Genomic DNA, 14,649 nt, shown 5'->3' with positions numbered 1-14,649 from the left:
CAGATTTAACATATGAGCAAAAGAATTTAATATGACAATCTCATCTCAGAAAACTAAAACAATAGTAGTCAGCAAAGAACCAACCAGATGTAAAATAGAAATTGATGGCATCAGTATTGAACAAGTAATGGAAATAAAATACCTTGGAATTACACTGTCCAACTATGGAGACCTGGACAAAGAAATGAGAGATCAAATACAATAAGCAAATAGACTGGCAGGATGCCTTAATAACACTATATGGCAAAACAGACACATTAACACTGAGATGAAGTCAAGAATTTATAAAGCCAGTGTAAGACCAATAATGACATATGGCATATAATGACAAGACCCAAGACACAGCACAAAGGCTACTGGAAACGGTAGAGATAAAAGTACTGAGAAAAATTACAGAAAATACACAGAGATCGAAAGAAAAGTGATGACAGACAAAGAAAATTTAACGTGCAGTGTATAAATGAAACACAATTGGACACAAAATAGAAAAAAAAAGAATGGAATAACCACATAAGCAGAATGGGGGAGACCCGTGTCGTCAAAATAGCAAGAGATAAGTCACCAATCGGCAGAAGTATCGGACGACCGCGCAAAAGTGATAACCTTCCATAGAGGTATTAATCCGCCAACGAACAAGCCGAATTGCTTATAAAGAGGAAGAAGAAGACGAAGATTGCTTAGAATAAAAAAGAACATATTAGTGGATTGTTCCTTAATTGTTTGTGAGTCAGTTGAAAAATCATTTACTTATTGTATCGATGGTACAGTTTGTAAATTTATTGGGATTAAAAAGAATTTGTTGCAAAGCAAATTTTTTTGTGAACCATATTTTATTTATACCACTGCTATCTTATCGAGCTATATTTCGAGCTATATTTCGAGCTATATTCCTGTCTTTTTATCTCTTTTTAAACTTCCTCTATGAGTTTTTTGGTTTTATAATTATGCTGAATATGTATAACTCTTTTTAGGTCCTTTAGTTCAACAAAAATACGTGTACAATACTTAAAACTAACCATATAATTATCAATATTCAATTCTGATTTTAAATATGGCGATCATAGATATCAATTGCCTATAAGACACTTGTCTAGTGAATAGTCATGGATTTTCCGATCATTAGATTGATTACGTTAATTGTAAGAAGTTGGTAGTTCTATGACGATACAGCTTTCCTTACGTATAACGGAATTAGTAGGAAAAAGTATACCTATATTTGTGTTTAGTTACTATTTCATTTGTCAATTGCAATTTAGATAGCGATCCAGACAATGCAACGACAAACAGTATGGTGTTATTAGGTATTGAATGTATGTAAAGTAAATACGTAATTGAAAACTCATTTCCTGCGGTGTTCGTTATATCACTTATAATAAATAAATGGTTGGACATCTATTGTTTCGACATCGCATAAACCACCGTCTAAATGTCGGTTGTTTTGCAATAAGTTAGGCGGTACGACATGATATGCAAATATTACCAGAAACGTTATATGAAAAATATTTTACGGTCAAGTTAACCCTTATGCGAGCCATTTAATAGAAAATTAACAATGGCGATTTGATGTTGAAATATTTATTTCATTATTACTGTTATGAAAATAAGCTTTCAGATCATCCTTTTCATAATTTTCATACCGTTTAATAAGCAAACTATCTGTTCAATCTTCGGTATCTTCTAAGCAGTCACACCAGCATTTTTAGAGATCACTCAATGCTTCTTTGTCCTCGTAGCCCAGTCTATCTTTAAAAAATTTATCGATTTTACGCAAAAATCTTATACAGCTTATATCTAAAATCTTTTGAAGGTTATAAAAGGTATAATATGAGGGATAGCTGATGACAAATTCTTGAAGACGTACAGCTGATTTTGCTTTGTTTTTTTTTTAAAACAATCAAACAAAATGAAAAAATAATTTTTTACCTATAAAACGTTTCGTATACATTTTAGACAAAAATGGTTCAAATAAAAGTTGTATATTTGTAGAAAAATGTTCTTTAATTTGCCAGTTTTTAAATTAAAATACATAACCAATTCTTCTTCTTCTTCTTCTTCCTTCTTGTATGTAGGCTTTAAAGCCTGTTTCTTCTTCAATATTAGCCTTCTAAATTGGTTAAATTATCGCACCAGCTCTTTCTTGGCCTGCCAATACTTCTTCGTCCAATTTCAGAGCATATTGCGGCTTAGGAAAACATATATAGGTACACGAATACTTGTGTACATAAAGGTATTCCTCCAGTGTGCTGAACTGTGCGGCACTGTATGCACAGCGTACGGCACAAATATTTATTCTGGTCGACCCACTCACGCAAATAATGACAAATTGTCCGCAAACATTTCAGAAATGTTCGCGCACATCTGTTACTTTTCGCGTTCACGAACTCAGTATTACTTCCCCTCTCGGAGAGAAAACATTTTGTTTGTACGCGCACTTTTTGAAAGAAAATGACTATGGACTGGACGAAAGATAAAATTATAAAATTTATTGAAGCAATTGAAACTTACCCTTTACTATGGGATTCCAGTCACAATGAATACAAAAACAGATTTAAAAAAGGCGACGCCACTCAAGAGCTCGCTCAAACTTTCGATTATGACTCGACTGAGGTAATGAGAAAATGGAAGATTATTTTGGCTCAATACCGAAGAGAGAAGAAGAAAATTGCTGATTCCAAATCTTCAGGCTCTGAGATTTCAGATGTATATAAGCCAAAATGGTTTGCTTATGCATATTTAAATTTCTTTCATGGAAGGGATGAACCAAACACCAGCTTGAACTCACAAGACGAAATAAATGAACAGGTTAGTTTTATAATTTTATTACTCCATTTATTACACTTAGGGGTATGCTTTTTATGCTAGTGTGTCTTGCCATGGCACCATTCCGATGTCAGTTTGAAAATAATGTGCTAGTTCTTCTCTTATATCTTTGACATCTCCAGATGGTCGTCTTCCGACATTTCTTAAAGGTAGTAAGTTTGTCATGGGTGTATCGTGTCGCCAAATTGCATCGATAGCGCTATGGGCTATTTGGTTCTCATTATCAAAACTGCCAGGAGAATTGTAAAGTTGTGCAGACGACTTTTGTGTCATGAAAAAATTATGCAAGTAACAACATGTCAGTGTTATTAATTGTGCCTTTTCTGGAGCCAACAGTATGGGTTTCCTTAGTACGCGAAATACAGCGGACAAAATTTCAAATACATTTTTCACAGTACGTCTCGCTCTGCTCAACCGATAATTAAATATTCTTTCGTTTGATCTTTTGTCATGTTGGCCGGGATATAGTTTCATTACATTCGTATCTAATGCAAAAGCATCATCTGCAACAATACCATATGGAATTGGTTTGTTCCTGCCTGGTAGCGCAGTAGGTTAAGGTAAATTTAATTTTCCTTGCTGAAGACTAGCATAGAAACCAGTATTTTTGAGAACACCACCATCCGATATTCTACCTTTACAACCGACATCTACATACCTAAATTTATAATTTGCATCAACCACTGCTAAAAGTACAATGCTGAAACCCCCTGTATAATTAAAAAAGGCACTTCCAGCATTATTTGGGGCTTGAATAATAATATGTTTGCCATCCAAAGCCCCAATGCAGTGAGGAAAATTCCAAAGTTAATTGAATTGACACTTCACCATCATTCATTCTTCTAAAGTGTTGGGTATCTAAAAAAGAAAATCTTATTATTGTTTCAGTTAATACAAGAAGAACATAGTACAGTAAATGAAAGTCAAAAATCTTCTCTTGAAAGGCAAGTAGAAAAGTTTAAGGCTCCGAAGAACTCGTTGAAACGTCGTGCGGTCAATGAAGACCCGAGAATTGCCCAAGCTTTGTCCATTATGGACAATGTAAGTAAGCAGATGGAAACAAGAAAACAAGACGAGGACGACGACACTTATGCTGTAGCAGTCGCAGCGAAATTAAGAAAAATTAAAGATGAGCGAATGCAGATTTTAGTGCAAAGGGACATTGATAATTTATTGTATGACGCTATAATTGGTACTGGAAAATATGCTTACAACTCCAATGCCCTCACCTTATTCAGAGTCGTCGAATTCGTATGATCCGGTACCGTTTTCAAGTTTTCAGGTTCGCAATACTGATCAAGACAATGATCAGCATAACAGTGAAATATTAACTTGGTGTGATCTATATCAATAAAGTAAATAAATATGGTTTAGTTTTCTTACCTTAAAGTTTTTCTTCAACACGCTTATCAGCCACTTATAGGTCTCAGGTACAATCCGAGCAATAAGTTCTTTTGAAACTTTAAATAAATACATTAAATTTGCAAAAGAATCTCCAGTAGCAAGACATCTTAGGGTAATTGCAAGCCTTATTGAATCAGGAACGCATTTTCTGTAGTTGGTGTCTTGCTTTGCAATAAGAGGACTAACGGCATTGACAAGTAACTCTTGTAAATCTTCACACGATATAAGAGTAAAATTTTTAAATCCACTCAAGGAATCTATTTTTATTTCTTCTACAAATCTGTTGGTTTCTTCATTCCGTCGCTGTAGGAAAGGCCTCACACAACATTGCGGATTTCTTCGTTGTTTTTTTTAAGCAAACTACATATTAAAATACAAGCTGCAGCACTAATTACTATGTTTTCCAACCCGTCCATATTGAGAGCTGAGGTTAGTTAGTACAACTTCGGTGTGCTACACTGTACGTTTACAAAAGTTATGCACAGCTTTGAGGGTGGAGACAGAATCTAAATTCGAAATAAGTGAGCACATACAATGCTGGAGTTTCGCACAAAATGTTAGTGAACAAATGTGCTGCACACTATTTTGGTGGAATCGTACCTTAATGACTGTAGCAGAAACATTATTGAATGTAACTATAGTTTTAAGTACCTTAAAATGATCAAAAACGAACTTTGCAAAGTGTGTTTTGATATTAAAAAAACAGATTTAGTAACATGTTTCATGGTGTATGTATCATACCAGGTGATTAGACGTTTATTGAATGGAATCAAATGTTCGTTCAACAATTAAGTAAGTATAATTAGCCAGGAATCTATTACACACACCACTATTTACAAATCTTGGCTTTATTTATATTTATCAAGGCATTTTCCTGTGACATTGAGACAATGTATGGCGCTACCGCTTAAATTTTTGGCAACCTTATGATAGGAAAGGGCACATGATAGAAATATATATATAATGAACGCTGTATTAAATAATGTTTTTATAAATTACGTAATAGATTGTGGTATTTGAAAGTGTGACAAAGTAGTATTGGGAGTACATAAATATCTGATATCTTTAGACCACACAATTATTTCTTAGCGAAGTTAAACGATTACACACAAAGTATTTTTTAATCAAAGTTATAAGAAGTAGATAATGGAACAATCGGTTGAATGGAACACACCCCTATACATGGTTTTTGTTGATTTTGAACGTGCCTTTGATAGCTTGTCTCACGCTGCTGTATGGAAAATTTTAGAGCTAAGAAAAATCTCGCAAAAAATAATTTCTATTATAAAGTCACTATAATATACTGATGCGAAATGCAGCGTGACACACAATGGGATCAACAGTGACGAATTCGACGTACTTACTGGAGTTAGACAGGGATGCGTGCTTTCTCCGTTTCTTTTTAACATAGCTATAGACTATGTTCTCTCCAAACTAGACTCCGACACAAGAGGGATACAATGGACGTTAACCACACGCCTAAGCGATCTAACGATTTCTGCCTATTAGGTCAAAGGTTCCAAGATCTGGCTTACCAATTGGAAACACTGTCCACTGAAGCCAATAAAATAGGTTTGAAAATCAATATTAGTAAAAGTCCATGAGAATAAATGCAAGGAACAACACGCTAGTTACTATCGACAATATGCAGATTGAAAATGTGGAAAACTTTACGTGTCTTGAAAGTGTCATAACAGAAAACGGAGGTACAGAAGACGATATTCGTATGAGGATACGAAAATCCCAACAAGCTTTCAGCACGCTCAACCCTGTTTGGAGATCTGGCGAGTATACTACAAGGACAAAGATCCGAATATTCCGATCAAATGGCATGTCTGTTCTACTCTACGGATGTGAAACCTGGAAAGTGACAAACACCCTCGCAGACAAACTGCAGGTCTTTGTTAACAAATGTCTACGAAGAATTGTTCATATATTCTGGCCTAACACCATCAGAAACGAAGATCTGCTACACCTGACCAAACAAAAGAGGGTACAAAATGAAATTAAGTCCAGAAAGTGGGGTTGGATCGGTCACACACTCCGAAAAAATAGTTCAGTATCGCAAAGACTGCCCTAAAGTGGAATCCCCAAGGAAAAAGAAAAAGAGGTCGCCCAGTACAAACTTGGAGAAGATCCATCATACACGAGATAAGAGGCCAAGGAAAGTCGTGGAATGAGGTGAAGGCCTTAGCACAAAATAGAACCCGATGGCGCGTTTTCACTGAAGCTCTATGCTCCACTTAGGAGTTAAAGAACCTTATATACATATAAGAAGTAGAGAATTCACGGTAGTGCATTTATCTATCTTCTTCTTTCGGTCACTATTTGTTTCGAATATGGACAATCATCATGGTCACTCCCAAAATTATGAATGTTCTTTTGAAAAACACTTTTTTAAAATGCACACTCAAAATAAACTTTTATTTACACTAGCAAAGATTTTAGTTACAACTCAAAATTTATTATTCAAACTTCCAATACAAATATAACAGATTATTATCACATTAATGTCAGACTAAAAAAGGAGGGTTTACAATGCTTTATTTATAATAATTCCACTTGCTGAATTTGCTGTTTTAGTAAGTCGCAATTGATGTTGAAAGGCTACGGAATATTCGATGCTGATAGGCGGCAACTTCTTATTGAATTCGCGTGACCGAATATACTGGATTCTAGCGGTCATTGTACTATAACTACTCCATCCTTTGAAGAAGTTTTGTGAGGAATGAACAAAACTTTGGCATTGGCTTCTTCTGGAGTTTCGTTGCTAGAATTTTGTACCTGTAACATATATAAGCCAGACAATTTTAGTAAAGATATATTTATACAGGAGTTGTCCAAAAATGGTTACGTCTATGGCTCCACGATTGTCTCTTCTTCCCTAGAGGGTTTATGGAGTGAGACAAACTCCATAAACCCATAAAGTTGATGTGATCTATCCTGAATCGTTTGAATTTCTGTGATCCTAATTTTGGGAAGCACTAGCAGTTTATGTGGGATGGATATTCTAGAATATATATAACTCTGGATAATTTGAGGAGTTAAATTTAATTGGTCCATAATATTCGTTGCTTGTAATGTCAAAAATGAATTTATTGAGATTCCTGTTGATATTATTTTTCTTACTTTATTATTTCTTGGTTTTGTGTTAGTATTGTAAATCTTTGCTTGTACCAGGTTGAGGAGAATTATTCCTGGGTTGTCTTTCAGGTCCTTGGTCTTCAATTCCTTTCCGATTGTCAGGGTAATCTTGTGGGGAAGGTTCAGAATTATTTTTTAACTTAGGTTGATGTTTTATATTTTTCTTATGGACTGTGGCTTTTGATGTATTAACAGTCACTTCGTTATTTTCTCTTATAAGTTTTCCAGAATATCGCGGAAGTAATCTGTTTTCCGGGTATAAATTTTTGTGCTTGTTTATACGTAATGGGGACTTGTCTTGATTTGTTTCTCTTTTCGATTACTTTTTCTTTTTTTTCTTGTATATGCCGGTTAACTTCCTTGTATAGTTCTTTAGTTATCTCTCTATGATTTTGTACATAATTATTTAGTATTATTTTCTCTATGTCTACGTCAAATGGATCTTTTGCGTCGATGTGTCCGTTTAGGATATCAATAGTTTTTAACTTGGTTGCTGAATGTATGGAATTATTGTAGCGTACAATATAGCGTATAGCGTAGCAATATAGCGTATAGCGTAGCAATATAGGGTACCAATTATAGCGTATATCATTTGTTCTTTTATCGATAACTTTGCTTTAGTGTTCCTTAGGATCCGAAGATGTTCAATTAGTGTAGAATGAAATCTCTCAATCATCCCGTTGGATTGCGGATTTTCTGGCGTTGTAAAGTGGATTGAGATTTTATGTGAGTCGATAAATTCTTGTATTACCCCATTTTTGAATACTGTATCATTATCAGCTACTATCATTGTTGGGAGTCCATGGTGTGTTACAAAAATTAATAGAGCGTTGAGTACATTGATGGCATTTCCTCCATCTATTGGGTAGGCTTGTCTATACTTCGAAAATGCGTCTATTATGGTTAGAAACTTCTGTCCATTGGCCTGAAATAAATCGATATGAACTATTTCTAGTGGTTTAGTAGGAGTTGGTGTAACCAGAAGTTTAGGCTTGGGAGGAGGTCTGTCATATTTATTTTCTTAGCATATATCGCAGAAGTTAATACATCTTCCATGTCTTTCTTTATATTAGGCCAGAAGTATCGTTTTCTTATTTGGTTTTCTGTTTCAGCTATTCCTCTATGGTTAGTTTTTCCTTCATCATAGTTCCTTTTGTTTTTCTTCGGAGTTAACGTCTTCCAATAATAGATTACATTTTACCAGGTCATATGCGTTGTTTTTAAACGTTTTTCTGATAATTTCGCAAATTTCTGCAAAGACTTCTTCTTCATCTTCAAACAAAATCGCATACTTCTTTTTCGGGTTGAGGTGCTCCTTGAAGAATTTTATAGTATCAGTTTGTAACTGGTGTTTCGATAGTTGAATATGATAACGCTTTTTATTAGGAAAAGTTTGGGCAACTGCTGGAGGTCGTGGGCTGTAGTGGACGGTTTTGATAATAATTTGGTTATTGTAACAGTTAAGTGGCTTTTCTGAAATAGGTATGCCAAGAACTGGATTTTCTGCTGCACTATGTCTTGTTTTATTTCCGTCTTCGTCTATGTTTTGATTTTCTGTTTGAGCCATATCGTCTGAGATATTTTCTTGGATTAATTGATTTGCTTTTTCCATTACAATCGCTTTGACTATTCGATCTTCATCTGGATTATTATATGTTGACCATCCATCGTCTTCCATGTTACCTAAATCATCAAAAACTTCCTTAATTTGTGAATAAATGTCCTAAAATGCTTTTGTGTGTATTTCAATTCGAGACAATGCATCTGCGTTGGTGTTGACTTTGCCTTTTTTGTAAATTACCTCGTATTCAAATTCTTCTAATTTTAGTCTTCAACGTACTAATTTGGAGTTCGGTTTTTTAAGGAAAATAGGTATTGCAAGGGGCGGTCATCTGAAAGTATTTTAAATTTACTTCCAAATAAGTACGGTCGGAAATACTTAGTTGTCCACACTATTGCTAATATTTCCTTTTCTATTGTTGAGTAGTTGGTTTCTGTTTCATGCAATGTTGTGGAAGCAAAAGCAATCGGTTTATCACTGCCAACTGGTCCTTGGGAAAGTACTACTCCAATAGCGTAATTGCTGGCATCTGTTGTGAGATTAAATGGTTTGGAAAAATCCGGGTATTGCAATAACGGCTCGTTCATTAATAATTTTTTGCATGTTAAAGCATTATATAAATTTGGGTGTATGTTTGATTTTAGCATCCTTTTTCAAGCATTTTGTTAGAGGTTTTGTGATTTTTGCAAAATCTCGAATAAACTTCCTGTAATATAACAGGAGTCCAAGAAATCCTTTTATTTCCTTTGCTGTTTTCGGAATTGGGTATTTTTCGATCGCTTCTATTTTGGCTGGATTTGGTTTTATTTCTTCTTGTGTGACTAGGTGTCCTAGAAAATTGACTTCCTTTTTTAAGAACTCACATTTAATGACTTGGATTTTTAATCGGACTTCTCTTCTAGTCGTTGAAATACCTTTGTGAGGTTTACAATGTGTTCTTGCAGTGATGTTGAATACACGATTACGTCGTCCATGTAGACGAGACAGATCTCTCCTTGGAGTCATTTTAATACATTGTCCATCGTGCGTTGGAACGTGGACGGAGCATTCTTAAGTCCAAATGGAATTCTTATATTATCTTAGTGTCCATTTTCCACATTAAATGCTGTTTTGGGAATGTCTTCTTCAATCATCTCAATTTGATGAAATCCGCTCGATAAGTCGAGGGTGGTAAAATACTGACATCGTCCCAATTTGTCGAGGATATCGGTAATGTGAGGAGTTTTTCTTACATCTTATCTACAAATATAACAGATTATTATCACATTAATGTCAGACTAAAAAAAGGAGGTTTTACAATGCTTTATTTCTAATAATTCCACTTGCTGAATTTGCTGTTTTTAGTAAGTCGCAATTGATGTTGTAAGGCTCCGGAATATTCGGTGTTGATAGGCGGCAACTTCTTATTATATTCGCGTGGTCGAATATACTGGATTCTAACGGTCATTGCACTATAAGTCAATTCATTTTTCGCGACCAGGTGTGTCCGTTATACAACAAAATTTATAAAACTAATAAATAAATAAATAATAAAATTACTTTATTCAGTTTTAAAAATATTATTTCATCATCATCATTGGTGCTACAGCCCTATAAAAGAGCCTCGACCTTCCCAAGTCCATTACGCCTGTCAGTTCTATCCATTGCCAACTGTTGCCAGTTTGCTGCGCCTATTTGTCTACCATCCTCATCTACACCATCCCTCCATCTGAGTTTTGGTCTACCCCTTTTTCTACTTCCCACAGGTTGTGACATAAGGATTCTTCTAGGAGGGTTGTTCTGCTGTGATCTTGCCAGATGTCCTGCCCTTCTTAGTCTTCCAATTTTTATAAAGGATACTACGTCTTTACCACCAAATATATGTTTATATCTGTGATATATCTCGTAGTTGTACCTCCTTCTCCAAACACCATTTTCACAGATACCGCCAAATATTCTTCTCAGGATCCTTCGTTCAAATATAAGCAGAAGATTTTCATCTGCCTTGGAAATGGTCCATGCCTCTGACCCATATGTCAACACTGGTTGTATAAGGGTTTTGTATAAAGTTATTTTTGTTTTTTGGCTTAAGTTTCTGCTTCTCATATGTCTACTCAGTCCAAAATAGCATTTGTTTGCTAGGATTATTCTTCGCTTGATTTCTTCCGTCATGACGTTCTCCTTGGTGATCAGGGAGCCTAAGTATGTGAATTTGTCCACCACTTCAAAGGTAGAATTATCAACCGTGAGTTGGTGGCCGATGTTTCTGGCTCTATTGTTGGGTGTTGATGCCATTATCTTAGTTTTATTTTCATTTACTTGCAGGCCCATATTTTTTGAGGCGTGTGACAAGGTGGTATACATTTCTTCTAGCTTGCGTGTTGTGCGGGCAACTAGATCAACATCATCTGCATATGCCAAAATTTGGGATGATTTATTAAAAATGTTTCCTCTGCTGTCTATTTGGGCATCCCTGACCGCCTTTTCCAAAGCTATGTTGAAAAGGAGACACGCCAGCGCATCTCCTTGTCGCAGCCCAACATGCGTTTCAAACGCCTGTGATTGTTCGCCCTGTATTTGGACTTTGCAAACAACTTTACGCATTGTAGCCTTAACCAATCTTATCAGTTTATCGGGGATGTGGAATTCATCCATGGCTTCATACAATTTATTTCTTAGGACACTATCATAGGCCGATTTAAAATCTACGAAAAGATGGTATGTGTCGATATTAAATTCATTGGTTTTTTCCAGTATTTGCCTTAGCACAAAGATCTGGTCTGTTGTTGATCGACCAGGCCTAAAACCACTTTGATATTCGCCAAGAAGCTCCTCTGAATATTCACTCAGGCGACCATATAAAATACTCGAAAATATTTTGTATGCTGTATTAAGGAGTGTTATTCCCCTATAGTTTCTACATTCTAATTCATCGCCTTTTTTGTGTAGCGGGCAAACGATCCCAATACACCACTCTTCTGGGTTGTATTCCTCATTCCAGGCTCTCAGTATGATTTTATATATATGACTAGTCAGAGTAGCACCTCCACATTTAATAAGTTCCGCGGGTATACCATCACTTCCTGGAGATTTATTATTTTTCAGGTGTTTTATTGCATCCCGTACTTCCTGAATTGATGGAGGCTCCAATGGTGTATTGTTGTTTGCTCCTGGGGGTGGTTGATTTGGATCTTCTACTTCGATAGTAAGCAGTTCTTTATAGTGTTCCACCCACCTTTTCAATACTTCTTCTTTTGTATTGAGTATATGCCCCTCCCTATCCTTACATAGTCCGATCCTTGGTTTAAGTTCTTTTCTTGCTTTATTTAGATTTTTATAGAATTTTCTTGTTTGATTTTCCTTTTTAATGCCTCAAGTTCTTCCAATATTTTATTTTCATAAGTTCGCTTTTTTTTCCGATGGATGTACTTCTCTTCTCTTCTGAGATCTTTATATTTTTGTTCTTTTTCTCGGGTTTTTCTTTGCTGCATCAGTTTATATGCATTGTTCTTTCTTCTTGTAATGTCCTCGCACTCAGCATCGAACCACTCATTGCGTGGTGGTAGTCTTTGCGGCCCTAGAATGTTATTTGCTGCGTCTTTAATGTAATTTTTACACATTTCCCATTGTTCACTAATTGTTAGATTCTCTTTAGTTGTGTATTTAGTTTCGATATAGTTTTGAAACCTTTCTACCGTTTGGGGGTTTTTGAGGAGTTCAATATTAAGGCGCCTTGTTTTAGTACTTCTCTCCTTCTTCGCATTTGAGATTCTAGCCCGAATTCTTGTGCCAACTAGAAAATGATCTGAATCAATATTGGCGCCTCGATAGGTGCGGCCATCCATAAGGTTGGAGAAGTGTCTAGCATCTATGATCACATCATCAATTTGGTTGTTCGTTAATCCATCAGGCGAGGTCCAAGTCCCCATATGTATTTTTTTGTCTAGAAAACATGTGCTTCCTACGATCATGTTCTTTGAGGCTGCGAAGGTGACTGCTCGGTGTCCATTCGAATTAGTATTATTATGGAGACTATATTTACCAATGTGCGGTAGATATATTTCTTCCCTTCCGATTTTTGCGTTCAGATCACCGATTATTATTTTAATGTCATTTCTGGGACAATTGTCATATGTTCTTTCTAATTCATCATAGAAATTGTCTTTTTCTTCGTCTTGCTTGTCCTCTGTTGGGGCATGTACATTAATAAGGCTAATATTAAAAAACTTGCCCCTGATCCTTAAGCAGCTCATTCGCGGATTTATCGGCTTAAAATCTATAACCAAGTGCTTGACTTTATTATTGACTATAAAGGCTGTCCCAAATTCATGTCTGGTTCTATGGCAACTATAGTATATATTGTAGTTTGCTTTTTGGATTATGCCATGACCTGTCCATCGTACTTCTTGTATTGCAGTAATATCAGCATTATATTGTGCTAATATGTCACACAGTTTGCGGATGTTTCCAGGTTCGTTAAGTGTGCGAACGTTCCAGGTAAATACTTTAAGATCATTATTTCCATTATTCAGGTCCTTATTTCGTTGCATAGGTCGTCGTCGAGATTTCCGTCCGGCATTTTTGACTTTCGATTTCGTAACTATAGGGTTTTACCGGGTTGGGTAGTTAACCCAACGCCAAACCCCCTTTTCGGAGGGCCATTTCACCCACTCTCGTCAGTTCCCGACCCAACTTTCCACCCGGGTTGGATACCAGATCTCCAGGTGGGGTGCTCGGTTAACAGGGGACACCAGCGTGAAGGTGAGAGCGAGAAAAATATTATTTAAATTTAAAAAATACAGAAAATATAGTATGAAGCTTCGCGCTAGTCTACAATACCGCCTACTTTGCCACTTTTTTTAATTATTCCTCAATAATTATTTATTTCACAATAATTATTTATAATTATTTATAATTATTGTGAATTTTTCCGGCTTCATACATAGTTCTGATATTCCAAGTGCATTTTGTTTATATAGGTCGTATGCGTTACCATGTGGATTTCGCATATTAACAGCCTGAGGGTCTCCGTGAACGAATTGTATTATTCCTCTTCTGTCGGATCTCGGAGTCCGATATCCATGATTAGTAGGATTTTTTGTATAAAATGTTATAGCTAATTAATAGTAATTATAAAAAGGAAGGGAAGTGTTATTGAATTACTTTCCGTTGCCCTCGGAAACCTAATACCCATTCGGTCCGGAAAAAGTAAGAGTTGACCACGAGAAACTGATGGAAAAGATTAAAGACATTTTACTCAAAACAAGTTAGAGGAGAGTACAATAAACAGGAGAAATGTTGAGAAAATAAACTGACAATAATTTCAGCTTATGCTGGACATTTTTGTTGTGTAATTTTTTTTTTGTCATTTTAACCCTTGTCTATAAATATATTTGTTGACGTTTTGTATCCAAAAATTTTGTCATGTTCATTCTGATCACAAAACGGATACATGTTACACGAGTTCACGTTACCGGCGGATGGTTAAAATGACAGTCAATCGTGTTACATCTTTATTGAAAAATAACCTTCGGTATTACCACAGATCTGTTAGAAAATATATGCCGATAAAATAATTTTTATAAAATCAAATGTTTAGTTTTAGTTAATCATTATTAATTGCTTTAATTAATTTATTTAAATTAAAATGAACTAAAAATTCCCATTCAACATTCTCTAAGAACTAATCAAATGGAAAGTTTTCTTCTCGGGATCGTTTTTAAGTTGATCGCTAGACGCAA

The 14,649-nt window shown here is 35.5% G+C and overlaps 2 protein-coding genes across 6 annotated transcripts in view; both read left to right on the top strand.

The window, feature by feature from the left end:
- Window positions 1-14,649, top strand: part of LOC140436664 (uncharacterized) — a 604,390-nt gene that overhangs the window by 401,502 nt on the left and 188,239 nt on the right. The gene's annotated exons all lie outside the window — the stretch shown is intronic.
- On the top strand, window positions 2,422-4,152 carry LOC140436665 (uncharacterized). Its single transcript, XM_072525679.1, has 2 exons — window positions 2,422-2,802; window positions 3,709-4,152. Exons 1-2 carry the CDS (start codon window positions 2,446-2,448, stop codon window positions 4,075-4,077), a joined length of 726 nt encoding a protein of 241 aa, XP_072381780.1. The 5' UTR covers window positions 2,422-2,445; the 3' UTR covers window positions 4,078-4,152.

Source organism: Diabrotica undecimpunctata, chromosome 3 (genome assembly GCF_040954645.1).
Source record: "Diabrotica undecimpunctata isolate CICGRU chromosome 3, icDiaUnde3, whole genome shotgun sequence".
Classification (NCBI taxonomy): domain Eukaryota; kingdom Metazoa; phylum Arthropoda; class Insecta; order Coleoptera; family Chrysomelidae; genus Diabrotica; species Diabrotica undecimpunctata.
The sequence above is the reverse complement of the archived record's forward strand: the minus strand, read 5'-3'. Positions and strand labels throughout refer to the sequence as shown.

Excerpts from the sequence above, each read along its gene's own strand:
- LOC140436665 (XM_072525679.1), top strand. The coding sequence starts at position 2,446 with ATGACTATGGACTGGACGAAAGATAAAATTATAAAATTTATTGAAGCA. Across the intron at positions 2,803-3,708 it reads AAGACGAAATAAATGAACAG|TTAATACAAGAAGAACATAG; the intron begins GTTAGTTTTATA and ends TTATTGTTTCAG.